General features: G+C 52.9%; 5 protein-coding genes across 5 annotated transcripts; 4 read left to right on the plus strand and 1 right to left on the minus strand.

The window, feature by feature from the left end:
* Positions 1–245: 245 nt before the first annotated feature.
* P168DRAFT_243597 (beta-catenin-like protein 1) lies at positions 246–2,451 on the plus strand (the record flags this gene model as incomplete). The annotated part of the gene is made up of 10 exons (XM_024833871.1): positions 246–272; positions 320–374; positions 422–657; positions 712–818; positions 872–1,106; positions 1,154–1,247; positions 1,299–1,813; positions 1,862–2,146; positions 2,201–2,318; positions 2,366–2,451. 10 exons carry the CDS (start codon positions 246–248, stop codon positions 2,449–2,451), a joined length of 1,758 nt encoding a protein of 585 aa, XP_024689188.1.
* A 261-nt stretch (positions 2,452–2,712) lies between these two features.
* On the plus strand, positions 2,713–7,112 carry P168DRAFT_260079 (DNA-directed RNA polymerase II core subunit RPB2). Its single transcript, XM_024834654.1, has 2 exons — positions 2,713–6,565; positions 6,661–7,112. The coding sequence occupies exons 1-2, from the start codon at positions 2,952–2,954 to the stop codon at positions 6,821–6,823; spliced, it is 3,777 nt and encodes a 1,258-aa protein (XP_024689189.1). The 5' UTR covers positions 2,713–2,951; the 3' UTR covers positions 6,824–7,112.
* Positions 7,113–8,164: 1,052 nt separating this feature from the next.
* esdC (GTP-binding protein EsdC) lies at positions 8,165–9,014 on the plus strand (the record flags this gene model as incomplete). Its single annotated transcript, XM_024836192.1, has 2 exons — positions 8,165–8,356; positions 8,406–9,014. The coding sequence occupies 2 exons, from the start codon at positions 8,165–8,167 to the stop codon at positions 9,012–9,014; spliced, it is 801 nt and encodes a 266-aa protein (XP_024689190.1).
* Positions 9,015–9,049: 35 nt separating this feature from the next.
* On the minus strand, positions 9,050–9,617 carry P168DRAFT_70012 (uncharacterized protein). The gene has a single exon (XM_024842114.1). It carries the CDS (start codon positions 9,505–9,507, stop codon positions 9,085–9,087), a length of 423 nt encoding a protein of 140 aa, XP_024689191.1. The 5' UTR covers positions 9,508–9,617; the 3' UTR covers positions 9,050–9,084.
* A 578-nt stretch (positions 9,618–10,195) lies between these two features.
* On the plus strand, positions 10,196–12,387 carry P168DRAFT_330385 (glutamyl-tRNA synthetase; the record flags this gene model as incomplete). Its single annotated transcript, XM_024841584.1, has 3 exons — positions 10,196–10,263; positions 10,360–10,441; positions 10,495–12,387. 3 exons carry the CDS (start codon positions 10,196–10,198, stop codon positions 12,385–12,387), a joined length of 2,043 nt encoding a protein of 680 aa, XP_024689192.1.
* Between the last annotated feature and the right edge of the window lie 671 nt (positions 12,388–13,058).

The raw sequence follows: 13,058 nt of genomic DNA on the forward strand, positions 1-13,058 counted from the left end.
CGAGAAATCTTTCGCCGATGCCAAGATTGGCGGCTGCGCTTCTAGCTTTCCGCGCTTCCCGTACTGCCGGCGCCGCAGGTTCGCGATCCAGCGACAAGGAGCTGATTCGCGATCAGGTTTCAGCGAACAAATCATTTTTATTTACACTGCACTGAGCGACGGATTATTTACTTTTTCATTTAGTGTGGTCAGTGCCTTTTGTGGTGGTCGTTTCAAACCGTTGCTGCCGCCCTAGCACCGCAATCATGACGAGTATAGATGAGCTTTTTAAAGTAATTCTACCACTGAATCATTGGACGAATTGATACTGACGAGATAGAAACCGACATCGACAGCAAGTACAAAGCGCAAAATAGATTCTGCGCAAGATCCGAGTACGTTCCATGCGCACCCCGTTCCCGACAACCACTGATCGCAACAGACGAACTCTACAAAGCGGCCAAGCTCGACGCCAGCGGAGATGTCAAGTCGAAAGGAAAGGCGCCGATGGTAGAGGATGAAGAAGGAGACGACGGCGAAGCAGGTCCTGAGCTACCTCCGGATTTTGAAGAGGATATCCCCGATGACGAAGAAGGGCGCTTTTTCGGCAGCGGCATGGAGCGACAAACGGCGGAGGCTATGCAATACATCGACCAGCAGGATGAGGCGGAGGGAGATGTTGAGGTATGTGGTGGAACAAAATTCTTGCTGTGCACAGGCTGATTGGTATAGCCGGAGAAATTCGACGTCGCCTGGCTGCGGCGGTTTGCGCTGAACTTTGAGAGGAAGATCTCCAAGAACGCGGAGCTGCGGGGGAAACACGAGAATGATCCGCAGAAGTGAGTTGATTCATCTTTATCAGGGTATGTTACTTCTCTGCTGACCAGTCCAGGTTCATGACCTCCGAAGCCGATCTAGATACCGAGATTAAAGGATTGTCGATTCTCTCCGAACACCCAGAGCTTTACAGCGAATTCTCCAAGCTGGGGTGTGTTAGCTCATTGATCTCCCTGCTGTCTCACGAGAACACCGATATTGCCATCGACACGATCCAGATCATCAGTGAGTTGACGGACGAAGACGTGGAGGCGGAACAGGAACAATGGGATGTGCTGGTGAATGCAATGGTAGGTGGTCCGTCTTCGTGATGGATAAGAGATACTAATGTGTCTAGCTGGATGACGGCCTCATCGAACTCCTCACACAGAACCTGTCGCGACTCGACGAGGGTTCTGATGTAGATCGAACAGGCGTATACTATATTCTCGGTGAGCAGCTCCGTCATGGCGTAAGCTCAGAAGACATGCTAATATCCCCAGGTGTCATTGAGAACCTCGCTTCCCAGACCACGGTTGCGGAGAAAATTGGGCAGGACAAGAATCTCCTCCCGTGGCTCGTTGCGCGAATCCAAAAGAAAGAAAGGCCCGTCAGCCAAAACCAGCAGTACTCCGCGGAAGTATTGGCGATCCTACTCCAGTCATCCGCGAAGAACATAGAGGCTTTCATTGGTCTCGATGGGGTGGACGCGCTCTTGCAGCTGCTCAGTCAGTACCGCAAACGCGACCCCGAGAAGGACTCCGACGAGGAGGAGTATGTTGAGAACCTCTTCGACTGCTTAATCTGCCTGGTAGACGACAACTCGGGCAAAGAAAAGTTCTTAGAAGGCGAGGGCGTCGAGCTGGTTCAGATCATGCTGAAGGAAGGAAAGTTCAGCAAACAGCGTGCGTTACGAGTCCTGGACCATGCCCTCGGCGGCCTCGGCGGTGCTCCCGCTTGCGAGCGATTGGTTGAGGTAGCTGGATTGAGGACGGTGTTCGGATTGTTTATGAAGAAGGTGAGCTCACACATGCCCGACATTATCACCTTGCCTAACCCCAAGTAGCAAGAAAACCAGACCATTGAGCATCTGCTGGGCATCTTTGCCTCTCTCTTACGTCTACTGCCCGGCGGCTCTGCACCTCGTATCCGTGCTCTTGCCAAGTTCATGGAAAAGAACTACGAGAAGATCGAGAAATTGATTAAATTACGGCGTGACTACGCTTCCAGAGTGTCCCCCGTGGAAGAGGCCATCGAGAAGGAACGCAAGACCTTCGATGCAGTAGAGCAGGAGATGATGGCTGCCGAATGGTTGTCGCGCCGCTTTGACGCAGGTCTTTTCTCATTGCAGGTACACTTCCCTACGTTTTCCCTCACGAATGAACAGTAGCACTGACAACTCTAGCTGATCGATGTCATCTTGGCGTGGTTAGTGGCTGAGGATGACGGTGCCAAGAAGAAGGTTGTGAGCCTTCTGGCGGACCGAGATGAAGACCTGTCTTTGGTCCAAAAGACGCTGAAAGGTATGTTAACAACCATTCTCCTCTTATCGTTCGAAACTAACACCTAGCAGAGCAAGTCGAGGGCCTCACGGACGATGACCCAGGGCAGAAAGATCGTAAGGAGATGCTGGAGACCTTGCTACAGTTTGTGTAAAGTCGCCCAACAACAATCTACAAGCATGTAAATTATACATAATCAATGAAACCTCAATACCTCGAATATCTATATAAATCCTGCCAATCCGCAATCAACCTTGTTATTGTCATGGATTCTATTCAGCCATTGTAGATATCACGTGACTCCCGAATACGGCTAGCGTGTTGTCCCCGGTCGAGGCGCTAGTGGCGGCTCTTCAAGATCCATCAAGCGCTCTCCGAAACTCTCCCGTGAGGCAAGTCTTCTTCCCCCGTTGCATTTCACCTCCCAGTACGGTTGGCTTGGGATCTCTCACATTCCATCTCCCGAGATTCCCATTCCTTGTTTATTCGATCTTTTTCGTTTTTTCCAACGTCTTGACGGCACGCATTTCCATCGTCGCCTCTGTCCGACGAGCTGCGACCGGGCATCCTCTCGAGCGCGTCGCGCCCCGTTTGCGCTCATCTCGAAACCCTTGGCCTCCTGATCGAAGTGGTTGAAGGAACATATCCGACAAGATGGCAGACTACGATGAGGCGTACGAGGAGGAGTTTTACGACGATGACTTGGAGGAGGGCATCACATCGGAGGACTGCTGGACGGTGATTTCATCGTTTTTCGACACCAAAGGTTTGGTCTCGCAGCAGCTGGACTCGTTCGACGAGTTCATCTCCTCGACGATGCAGGAGCTTGTGGAGGAACAGGGACAGGTCACGCTTGATCAGACGCTGCCGCCGGACGAGGATGAAGTCGATCCCATCGTCCTCCGTCGATATGAGCTCAAGTTCGGAACCGTCATGCTTTCTCGACCGTCCGTCACCGAGGGTGATGGCGCCACTACGATCATGTTGCCGCAGGAAGCTCGTCTGCGGAACTTAACCTACGCGAGTCCGCTTTATCTCGGTATTACGAAGAAGATCATGGAAGGTCGCGAGCGGCTGGTCGCTGACCGGGACGGGGACGAGGACGATGTAGAGCCGATGGAGGACCGGAAGAGCCACGGGACCTACCTTCAGTGGGAGCAGAAGGAACTCCCGGCGGACCAGGCGAAGGAGGAGACTGTCTTCATTGGAAAGATCCCTATCATGCTCAAGTCCAAGTACTGTATCCTGAAGGACCTCAGCGAACAAGCGCTCTACAACTGGAATGAATGCCCCTACGACTCGGGTGGTTATTTCATCATCAACGGTAGTGAGAAGGTTCTGATCGCTCAGGAACGGAGTGCTGGAAACACGGTCCAGGTGTTCAAGAAGGCGCCCCCGAGTCCGACGCCTTATGTGGCAGAAATCCGCAGTGCCGTCGAGAAAGGTTCTCGACTCCTGTCTCAGCTGTCTCTCAAGTTATTTGCCAAGGGAGATACCGCCAAGGGTGGATTTGGCCCTACGATCCGCTCGACCCTGCCCTACGTGAAGACCGATATCCCTATCGTTGTTGTGTTCCGAGCGCTCGGTGTCGTCTCGGATGAGGATATTCTTAACCATATTTGCTACGACCGGAATGATACGGCGATGCTGGAGATGCTGAAGCCCTGTATTGAGGAAGGCTTTGTCATCCAGGATCGCGAGGTTGCTCTGGATTTCATTGCCAAGCGTGGATCTTCTCAGTCGAGCATGAACCATGACCGTCGTGTGCGTTATGCGCGGGACATTATGCAGAAGGAGTTGCTGCCGCATATCTCTCAGAGTGAAGGCAGCGAGACCCGCAAGGCCTTCTTCTTGGGCTACATGGTGCACCGACTCCTCCAGGCTGCGCTGGGTCGCCGGGATCCCGACGATCGTGACCACTTCGGCAAGAAGCGACTGGACCTGGCTGGTCCGCTGCTCGCCAACTTGTTCCGTGTTCTCTTCACTCGCGTGACGCGCGATCTCCAGCGATACGTGCAGCGCTGTGTGGAGACCAACCGTGAAATCTACTTGAACATCGGTATCAAGGCCAGCACCTTGACGGGAGGTCTGAAATACGCCCTCGCCACCGGTAACTGGGGTGAGCAGAAGAAGGCGGCCAGTTCCAAGGCCGGTGTCTCGCAGGTGCTCAGTCGTTATACCTACGCCTCAACCCTGTCCCATTTGCGTCGGACCAACACCCCCATTGGTCGAGACGGCAAGATCGCCAAGCCCCGTCAATTGCACAACACGCACTGGGGTTTGGTCTGTCCTGCCGAGACGCCTGAAGGTCAGGCTTGTGGTCTGGTCAAGAATCTGGCACTTATGTGTTACATCACTGTCGGTACTCCTAGTGAGCCTATCATCGATTTCATGATTCAGCGGAACATGGAGGTTCTCGAGGAATTCGAGCCCCAGGTCACACCGAACGCCACCAAGGTGTTTGTGAACGGCGTGTGGGTCGGAATCCACCGCGACCCGGCACATCTGGTCAATACGATGCAGTCGCTGCGCCGGCGGAACATGATCTCGCACGAGGTCAGTTTGATTCGGGACATCCGTGAGCGGGAGTTCAAGATCTTCACCGATGCCGGGCGCGTGTGCCGTCCGTTGTTCGTGATTGACAACGACCCGAAGAGCGAGAATTGCGGATCGCTGGTTCTCAACAAGGAGCACATTCGCAAGCTCGAGCAGGACCGAGAACTGCCGCCGGACCTGGATCCGGAAGAGCGCCGGGAACGCTATTTCGGATGGGACGGTCTGGTGAAATCGGGAGCGGTCGAGTATGTCGACGCAGAGGAAGAAGAAACGATCATGATCGTCATGACTCCCGAGGACCTGGAGATCTCCAAGCAGCTCCAGGCTGGCTATGCACTCCCTGAGGAGGAGTTGCACGATCCGAACAAGCGTGTGCGCTCCATCCTGAGTCAGCGGGCTCATACTTGGACGCATTGTGAGATTCATCCTAGTATGATTCTCGGGGTGTGCGCCAGTATCATTCCGTTCCCCGATCACAACCAGTCGCCTCGTAACACCTACCAGGCGGCCATGGGTAAGCAAGCCATGGGTGTGTTCTTGACCAACTTCGACCAGCGGATGGAGACGATGGCCAATATCCTGTACTACCCCCAGAAGCCTCTAGCGACCACGCGGTCCATGGAGTTCCTGCGGTTCCGTGAGCTGCCCGCCGGGCAGAACGCGATTGTGGCCATTGCCACCTACTCGGGATACAACCAGGAAGATTCCGTCATCATGAACCAGAGCAGCATCGACCGCGGTTTGTTCCGCAGTCTGTTCTACCGCACGTACACGGACTCGGAGAAGATGGTGGGTCTGACGGTGGTGGAGCGGTTTGAGAAGCCGATGCGGTCCGACACGCTCGGCATGCGCAAGGGGACGTACGACAAGATCGACGACGATGGTATCATCGCCCCCGGTGTGCGTGTTTCCGGTGAGGACATCATCATCGGCAAGACTGCACCTCTGGCCCCCGAGGCGGAGGAACTGGGCCAGCGAACCAAGTCGCACACCAAGCTGGACGTGTCGACGCCGCTGCGCAGCACGGAGAGTGGTATCGTGGACCAGGTGCTGGTGTCGACCAGCAACGACGACCTGAAGTTCGTCAAGGTGCGTATGCGGACGACCAAGGTGCCGCAGATTGGCGACAAGTTCGCCTCGCGTCACGGACAGAAGGGTACGATCGGTATCACGTACCGACAGGAGGACATGCCGTTCACGCGGGAGGGCGTGGTGCCGGATCTGATCATCAACCCGCACGCCATTCCGTCCCGTATGACAATCGCGCATTTGATCGAGTGTCAGCTCAGCAAGGTGTCGTCGCTGCGTGGGTTCGAGGGTGACGCGACGCCGTTCACGGACGTGACGGTCGACTCGGTCTCCCGGTTGCTGCGCGAGCACGGCTACCAGTCGCGTGGGTTCGAGGTGATGTACAACGGGCACACGGGGCGGAAGCTGGTGGCGCAGGTTTTCCTGGGGCCGACGTACTACCAGCGTCTGCGACACATGGTGGACGACAAGATCCACGCCCGCGCACGGGGGCCGACCCAGATTCTGACGCGGCAGCCTGTGGAGGGCCGTGCTCGCGACGGTGGACTGCGATTCGGTGAAATGGAACGCGATTGTATGATTGCGCATGGAGCTAGTTCCTTCCTCAAGGAGCGGCTCTTCGACGTTTCCGACCCGTTCCGCGTGCACATTTGCGACGACTGCGGGTTGATGACGCCAGTAGCGTAAGTTTTTTTTTTTCTTTTCCCCCCTCCTTCTCCCTTGTTATCCCTCATTGGACAGGGCATCATGCAGGATAGATTCAGCTGACAGCGTGCAGAAAACTGAAGAAGGGCCTCTTCGAATGTCGTTTGTGCAACAATAAGCACCGAATCTCGCAGGTCCACATTCCATACGCGGCCAAGCTGCTGTTCCAAGAGCTGGCCTCGATGAACATTGCGGCGCGCATGTTTACCAACCGGTCTGGGGTGTCGGTGCGGTGATTGGACCTGTGGGGATTGGCAATTGGCAAATTTCTGCGATGGATTCGGCATGACTGGCGTCTGGTTCTTCTTGATTTTCTACTCTTTTTCTTACTTCTTTTTTTCCTCTATTTTCTCGATTCGTTTTTTGTTTCCTGATGAACCGTGCCTACTCGACTATGGACTCTGAAGGCATTTTGGCCGAGGAATAGGTGCGAACGATGCTTTGGCAGCAGACTTGTATATGGGAAATAAAAAAGAAAAGCCCTCACTATCTAGTATTGACATAATGCAAATGGAGACATCCACTCAAGAGTGCTCTCGTATGTCTGATATCATGCTAATTTCCCGTCCCTCCTTGACTGCATGGGTCCGTGATATCATTCTAAATTAACCGTCCCCTCCTCGAGATAGTACACGATATAATTAAAATTCTTGTTCCCCTCCTGGACCCAGGTGCATGAGGATTAGACGAAATGAGAAACGATAGGCCGTGGAGTGACGAAGGGATCGTGATGGATGGAGCAGAAGCGGCAAATGCTGGCCTGTGGTTGGCCTGAGGTTCGCCATCCGCCGTCCATCACATCTTCTTCTTCTCCGCCATCCAATCTGCATCTTCATCTTCCTTCTCTCCCGCTGTCACCTTGCATATCCTTCTCCTCTTTCATCCGATCCAGTCTAGTCGGTCGGTCGATATGCATGGCTAAGAATAGCAGCATCCGTCCAACCCCCCCACCGAGCCACCAGCGGGGTCACATCTATTGGCATCACGGCGTCCTTTAAAGATGCCACAGCCGCCAGGACGCCCCCAAGGCGGTTTTTTCTCTTCTTTCTTTCTTCAGCAAGACTGGTCTTGTTTGAGTTGCCCTAATTTCGAGATATCCTGTGCACTGGTTGCACTTGTTTTTGTTCTTTGTTGTTCTACTATACCTTTAATATTGTCTTTACGACCCCCCCTATACTCAAAAAATCATACTTGTCAGACGAGCTGTGCTCTCTGTCTATCCCCCTATATTCAGTGTTCAGGATATCTCTTGATACTTCAATTTACTTTCGGTTCTCATATCGTCGCCGGTCGACGTGTTTGGTGCTCCGTTCAACTCAACAACCTTGCTCAGCCTCGCATTTCCCGCCAAGGCTTCTTGATATCATTCTTCTGTGCGTGTCGTGGACTGGATCCCGTCAATAACTGCGCCATCCAACATCCAACAACCAACAACTACAAGATTCCACTCCGGTAGTGCTTCTTGCAGTCTGTTCTTCCTTATATTCGGAAGGCCTCGACACGATTATCTATTGCATTTGCATATCTATATCTATTTTTTTCCCCCATCCTAATAATTAGTTCTGTCAACCTGCGCAATGACTGCCGTTCAGTTGAAGTTTTCGCTGCGCACTTCGTCCAATGTCAAGACGGTCCATTTGCTGGGCTCGTGGGACAACTACTCGCGCCAGATTCCCTTGTCGCGCGATGACTCCAAGTCGGGCTCGTGGATCGGCAAGTTCCGCTTCCAGACCTCCATGCTAAAGTTGGGCCAGCGCTACTGGTACTACGTATGTTCCCCTTCCTATCTCTATATCTCCCAGTGACTAATTCAAATAGTACATCATGGACGGCTACCACGTGTCGCACGACCCCGCCGTCGAGCACACGGTCGAGCCCACCACCGGCCGCAAGCTCAACATCCTCGACGTCCCAGGGGGGACCAAGAAGTCGTCGAGCTCGTCCGCCCCCAAGCACAGCTCGCGCCGCACCTCAGGAGACGTCGTGACGGGCCGCGCGCTCTCGCCCTCCAAGATCCACCACCCGAAGCCGTCCAAGCCGTACGCGTCGCGCCAGATCCGCGAGGCCGACTTCGCCCCCACCATGGAGGACCTCACGCGCCGCTTCGCCGGCTCCCGCATGTCAGACGAGTACTCGTACTCCAACAGCCCGCCCAGCTCCGTCGGCTCGTCGCTCTCGTCCCGCTCGTCGGGCAGCACGTCCCCGTCCTCGCTGTCGTCCATGAGTGACCCGCCTTCGCCCATCTGCCACTGCGAGCGCTACGGCATCACCCGCAAGGGTGACCGCGTCAAGCTTGACTGCGGTGGCTCGCGCTGTGGATACGTCACTGAGTCGTCTGAGGCGAGCTGCTCTGAGTCGGATAGTGATGAGGAGTACCGTCGTGCTCGCAGTGCTGTCCGTCGCCAGGGTATCGTCGTCCGGAGGTAGATTATCTATCATACTTGGTTTTTATGAACCTTGGTCTATTACCTCTATCCGCGTGACTGCGGAGTGCCCGTCAAGCGAGCAGCGGCAATGCCTGGAATAGTCTAGTCGCGACTATGCTGTTTACAGATGTGATGCACACAAAAGAAAAAACACCAAAAAAAGAGGAGAAGGAAGGGCCGGCTGCACGCGCCGGGATCCCTTCGAGGGGTTGAAGAGGAAGATGTAAGAGGGGACGAGGTGAAAGAGTCGAGTCAGAGAAGAGAAGAGAATGGTGTATGGTATGAGCGTACCATACACGTGGAAGCGAGGAGGAAGAGTGTGAGGAAGAATCCACCGAGGAAGAAAGAAAGAAAGACAATTCCCACCCTGTCACGACCGACCAAGCCAAGAAAGAAGAAAACGCAGTGGCAGCCAGGTGGAAAAACAGATGATACGAGATCATATGAGATGGATGAGATGAGATGAGATGATGACGATAACGGCATGATAGCATGAACGGAACCCAATAGCGCCAGTCTGGTTCGCAGGGCTGGGATAGGTCAATTTAAGAACACGCTTTTGGGAAGTATTATGAATATGAATGTTTTCATTTGGTCTATACTAGGATGGTAACTCTCTACTGTAGGGGTGATAATAGTATCGTAGTGAAGTAATGGTTGAGGTGTAGGTAGGACAGTTCCGACCAAGCCCTAAGTTACTACTGTTATGGCTGGCTAAGTTGGACCATGTTAAGAGAAACTATGATACCGTCTTAAGGAATCCGATGATTGACTATTACGTGGATATCTATAGAGTAACAATAGATTGTACAAGTATGTCCAGAGCCAACTGTGGCTGAACTGCGGTGCTTGACTCATGGACAGGGTTAGGGCACGTGTACATCCTCGAGTCATCCAACAGGGAATATCATGGTTTATTTACTTTTGGGATAGTGCTCTGCTAACACATAATAAAACCATAGCCTCTTTTATTAGACGAAAGACAAGACACCTGCGCCGCTGTCTTGAGTCACACTAGTACTGACATCAACTACAACTTCTATAAATCCCACTTGCGCCCCGCTCTATGGCGGCTACAGCATCTACTACTACCAGCGACAAAAAGGCAGTCTCGCGTCTTTTGGCCAGACGTTAATCAATTATATCATCTATTTTGTCCGCAAACACGGGATACCATAAGCAATGGCTACCCTCACTGTTGCGACCAAAGCTAACGGCGCCCTTGTCTTTCCAGGGGTGTTGGCGGCTGCGTATCTTTCCATGAATGGTGACTACAAAATTACCATTGAATATAAAGATGTAGAGGTTCTCGATCAAAAAGAGACATTGAGACTCACGACTGACAGTGGAGACTCTGCTATTGATACTTCTGTCGTCCCTTTCCTGGTAGACTATGCGAGTTCCACCCACGATTCTAAACGCAGTCAGGTAAGTATCAAATTACAACCCCCGATCTAAACCACATATCTAACCAATCCAAGATCAACGAATGGGTCCAGCGAAGCATAACTTTATCAGTCTCAGACTTCAACTCCCTCAAACAACCAATGCACGAGCTCGACTCCCACCTCATCCTCCGCTCCTACATAGTAGGCCACTCACTCACCCTAGCCGACATCCTCATCTGGGCCTCTCTCCACAGCAACAAAGCCACCTCCAGCCTCCGCAAAACCAGCACAAACATAACCAGATGGTATACCTTCATCGAGCACACCAACCCCTGGCTAGAAACAACCATATCCGACCTCACCCGCACAGCACGCCGGCATAAAGCAGCCGCCAGCGCAGCAGGCGCAAGCTACAACATCGGCCTAAAGCATACAGCAAACAGGATCGTGACGAGGTTCCCGCCTGAGCCGTCGGGGTATCTCCATATCGGGCATGCGAAGGCCGCGCTGCTGAATGATTATTTCGCGCATGAGTACGCGAGTGAGAGGGGTGTGCTCATCTGTAGATTTGATGATACGAATCCGTCAAGGGAGTCGAGCGAGTTTCAGGATTCGATACTGCGGGATTTGGAGCTGTTGGGAGTAAGACCTGATCGGGTTTCGTATTCGAGTGATTACTTTCAGCAGATGTATGAGGGTTGTGTTAGGCTTATTCGGTTAGGCAAGGCTTATGCCGATAACACGCCCAAGGAGGTAATGCAAGATCAGCGAAGAGACGGGGTTCCCAGCGCATGCCGAGACATGAGCATCAAAGACACCCTCTCCCACCTCGAGAACATGAAATCCGGCTCCTCAGAAGGCCAAAAATGGTGCATTCGCGCGCGCATCTCCGTCGACAATCCGAACAAAGCACTCCGCGACCCAGTCATCTACCGCTGCAATCTACAACCTCACCACCGCACAGGCACAATATGGTCCATCTACCCTACCTACGACTTCTGCGCCCCTTTCCTCGACGCTCTGGAGGGTGTAACCCACGCGCTGCGAACAAACGAGTACCGCGATAGAAATCCCCAGTATCAATGGCTTCAACAAGCGCTGTCGCTGCGCGAGGTGGATATTTGGGATTTTTCACGGCTGAGTTTTGTGCGCACTGTGCTCTCCAAGCGGAAGCTTTCCCTTCTAGTTGAGAAGGGCGTTGTGTCTGGCTGGGATGATCCCCGTATGCCGACTGTTCGTGGTATCAGACGGAGGGGAATAACTGTCCCTGCGCTGAGAGAGTTCATCTTGAAGCAGGGGCCGAGTCAGAATATTGTGAATCTCGACTGGACGGCGTTTTGGGCGACGAACAAGAAGTATATTGACCCCGTTGCGCCGCGCCATACGGCTATTGCCTCGCTCAATGCCGTGGTAGCTACTATTGACGGCGTTACTAAGATGACTTCAGAGGAGAAACCTCGACATAACAAGAACGCGTCGCTGGGAACGAAGAAAGTTTTCTTCGGCAAGGAGATCTTCCTCGCGCAGGACGACGCCGCGTCTCTAAAACCAGACGAGGAATTCACGCTCATGAATTGGGGCAACGCCATTGTCACCTCTATCACAGCAGACCCGCACACCGGAACAGTGCAAGACATAAATCTCCGTCTCCACCTCAGGGGCGACTTCAAAAAAACAGACAAGAAACTAACATGGCTCGCGCGCGAACCAACAAACACTATTCCCGTCGACCTAGTGTATTTTGACCATCTTATCAACAAGGATAAGCTTGAGAACGGAGATGATCTGCTGTCGTGTGTTACTCCGCGTAGCGAGGTGCGGGTCGAGGCGTGGGCGGATTGTGGGGTTGCTGGGCTTGTGGAGGATGATATTGTTCAGCTGGATCGTGTGGGTTATTTTCGTGTGGATTGTGCTTATAAGTTTGGTGGGCGGACTGTGCTGTTTAATATTCCTGCTGGGAAGGGTTCGTCTTTGGGTGGGAGATAGGGGTTGGGAGATGGATCTGGCTGTCACTGTATAATAATTGCGATTCCGCTCGTTGATGACCGTCTCGTACTCCAGTCACAGCGGGACAATGGCTGTGTTCAATTCTATTGACTTTTCCCTTGTTTTATCCAGCCATGCATATACCTGCCTGCAGTACATAATATTGCTGTAAACAGCGAGTCCAATCCAAACAACCCTCTCTTAATGTAGTAACTTTCGCTCCTCCTATCATATGGTAGACTCTACCACCTCAGTCCCCTAGTTTTTAAAAAAAAAAAAAAAAAGAAAGAAAGAAAAAAAGAATTGATTCGACATGATAGAACTGAAACTTTTATCTGCAGCCGGCTGCGTCGTTGACGGGTTTAGAGGTCAACACCCCTTAGGGTAACCCGCATATCGAGAAGGGAAGTCATAGCCCTGAGGTCGTCCAGAGTGCTGCGGGCAGGCATATCCGACTGGGATGGGTTTCTCTTTCACTTTGTGACCGATCTGGCCGACGAATTCACACGGATCGATCGCGTGTTTGAAATAGAGACAATCGCAGACGGAGAAGCGCTCGACGACTTGGAGGCACATGTTGGTTGGTGGATGAGACTGTGGTATGGTACTTTGGTGGTGGGTACCTGCGTTGGAGGGCAAAAGACAGGAATAAATGAAGGATGAATGAAGCT

Source organism: Aspergillus campestris, assembly GCF_002847485.1.
Source record: "Aspergillus campestris IBT 28561 chromosome Unknown P168scaffold_14, whole genome shotgun sequence".
NCBI classification, from domain to species: domain Eukaryota; kingdom Fungi; phylum Ascomycota; class Eurotiomycetes; order Eurotiales; family Aspergillaceae; genus Aspergillus; species Aspergillus campestris.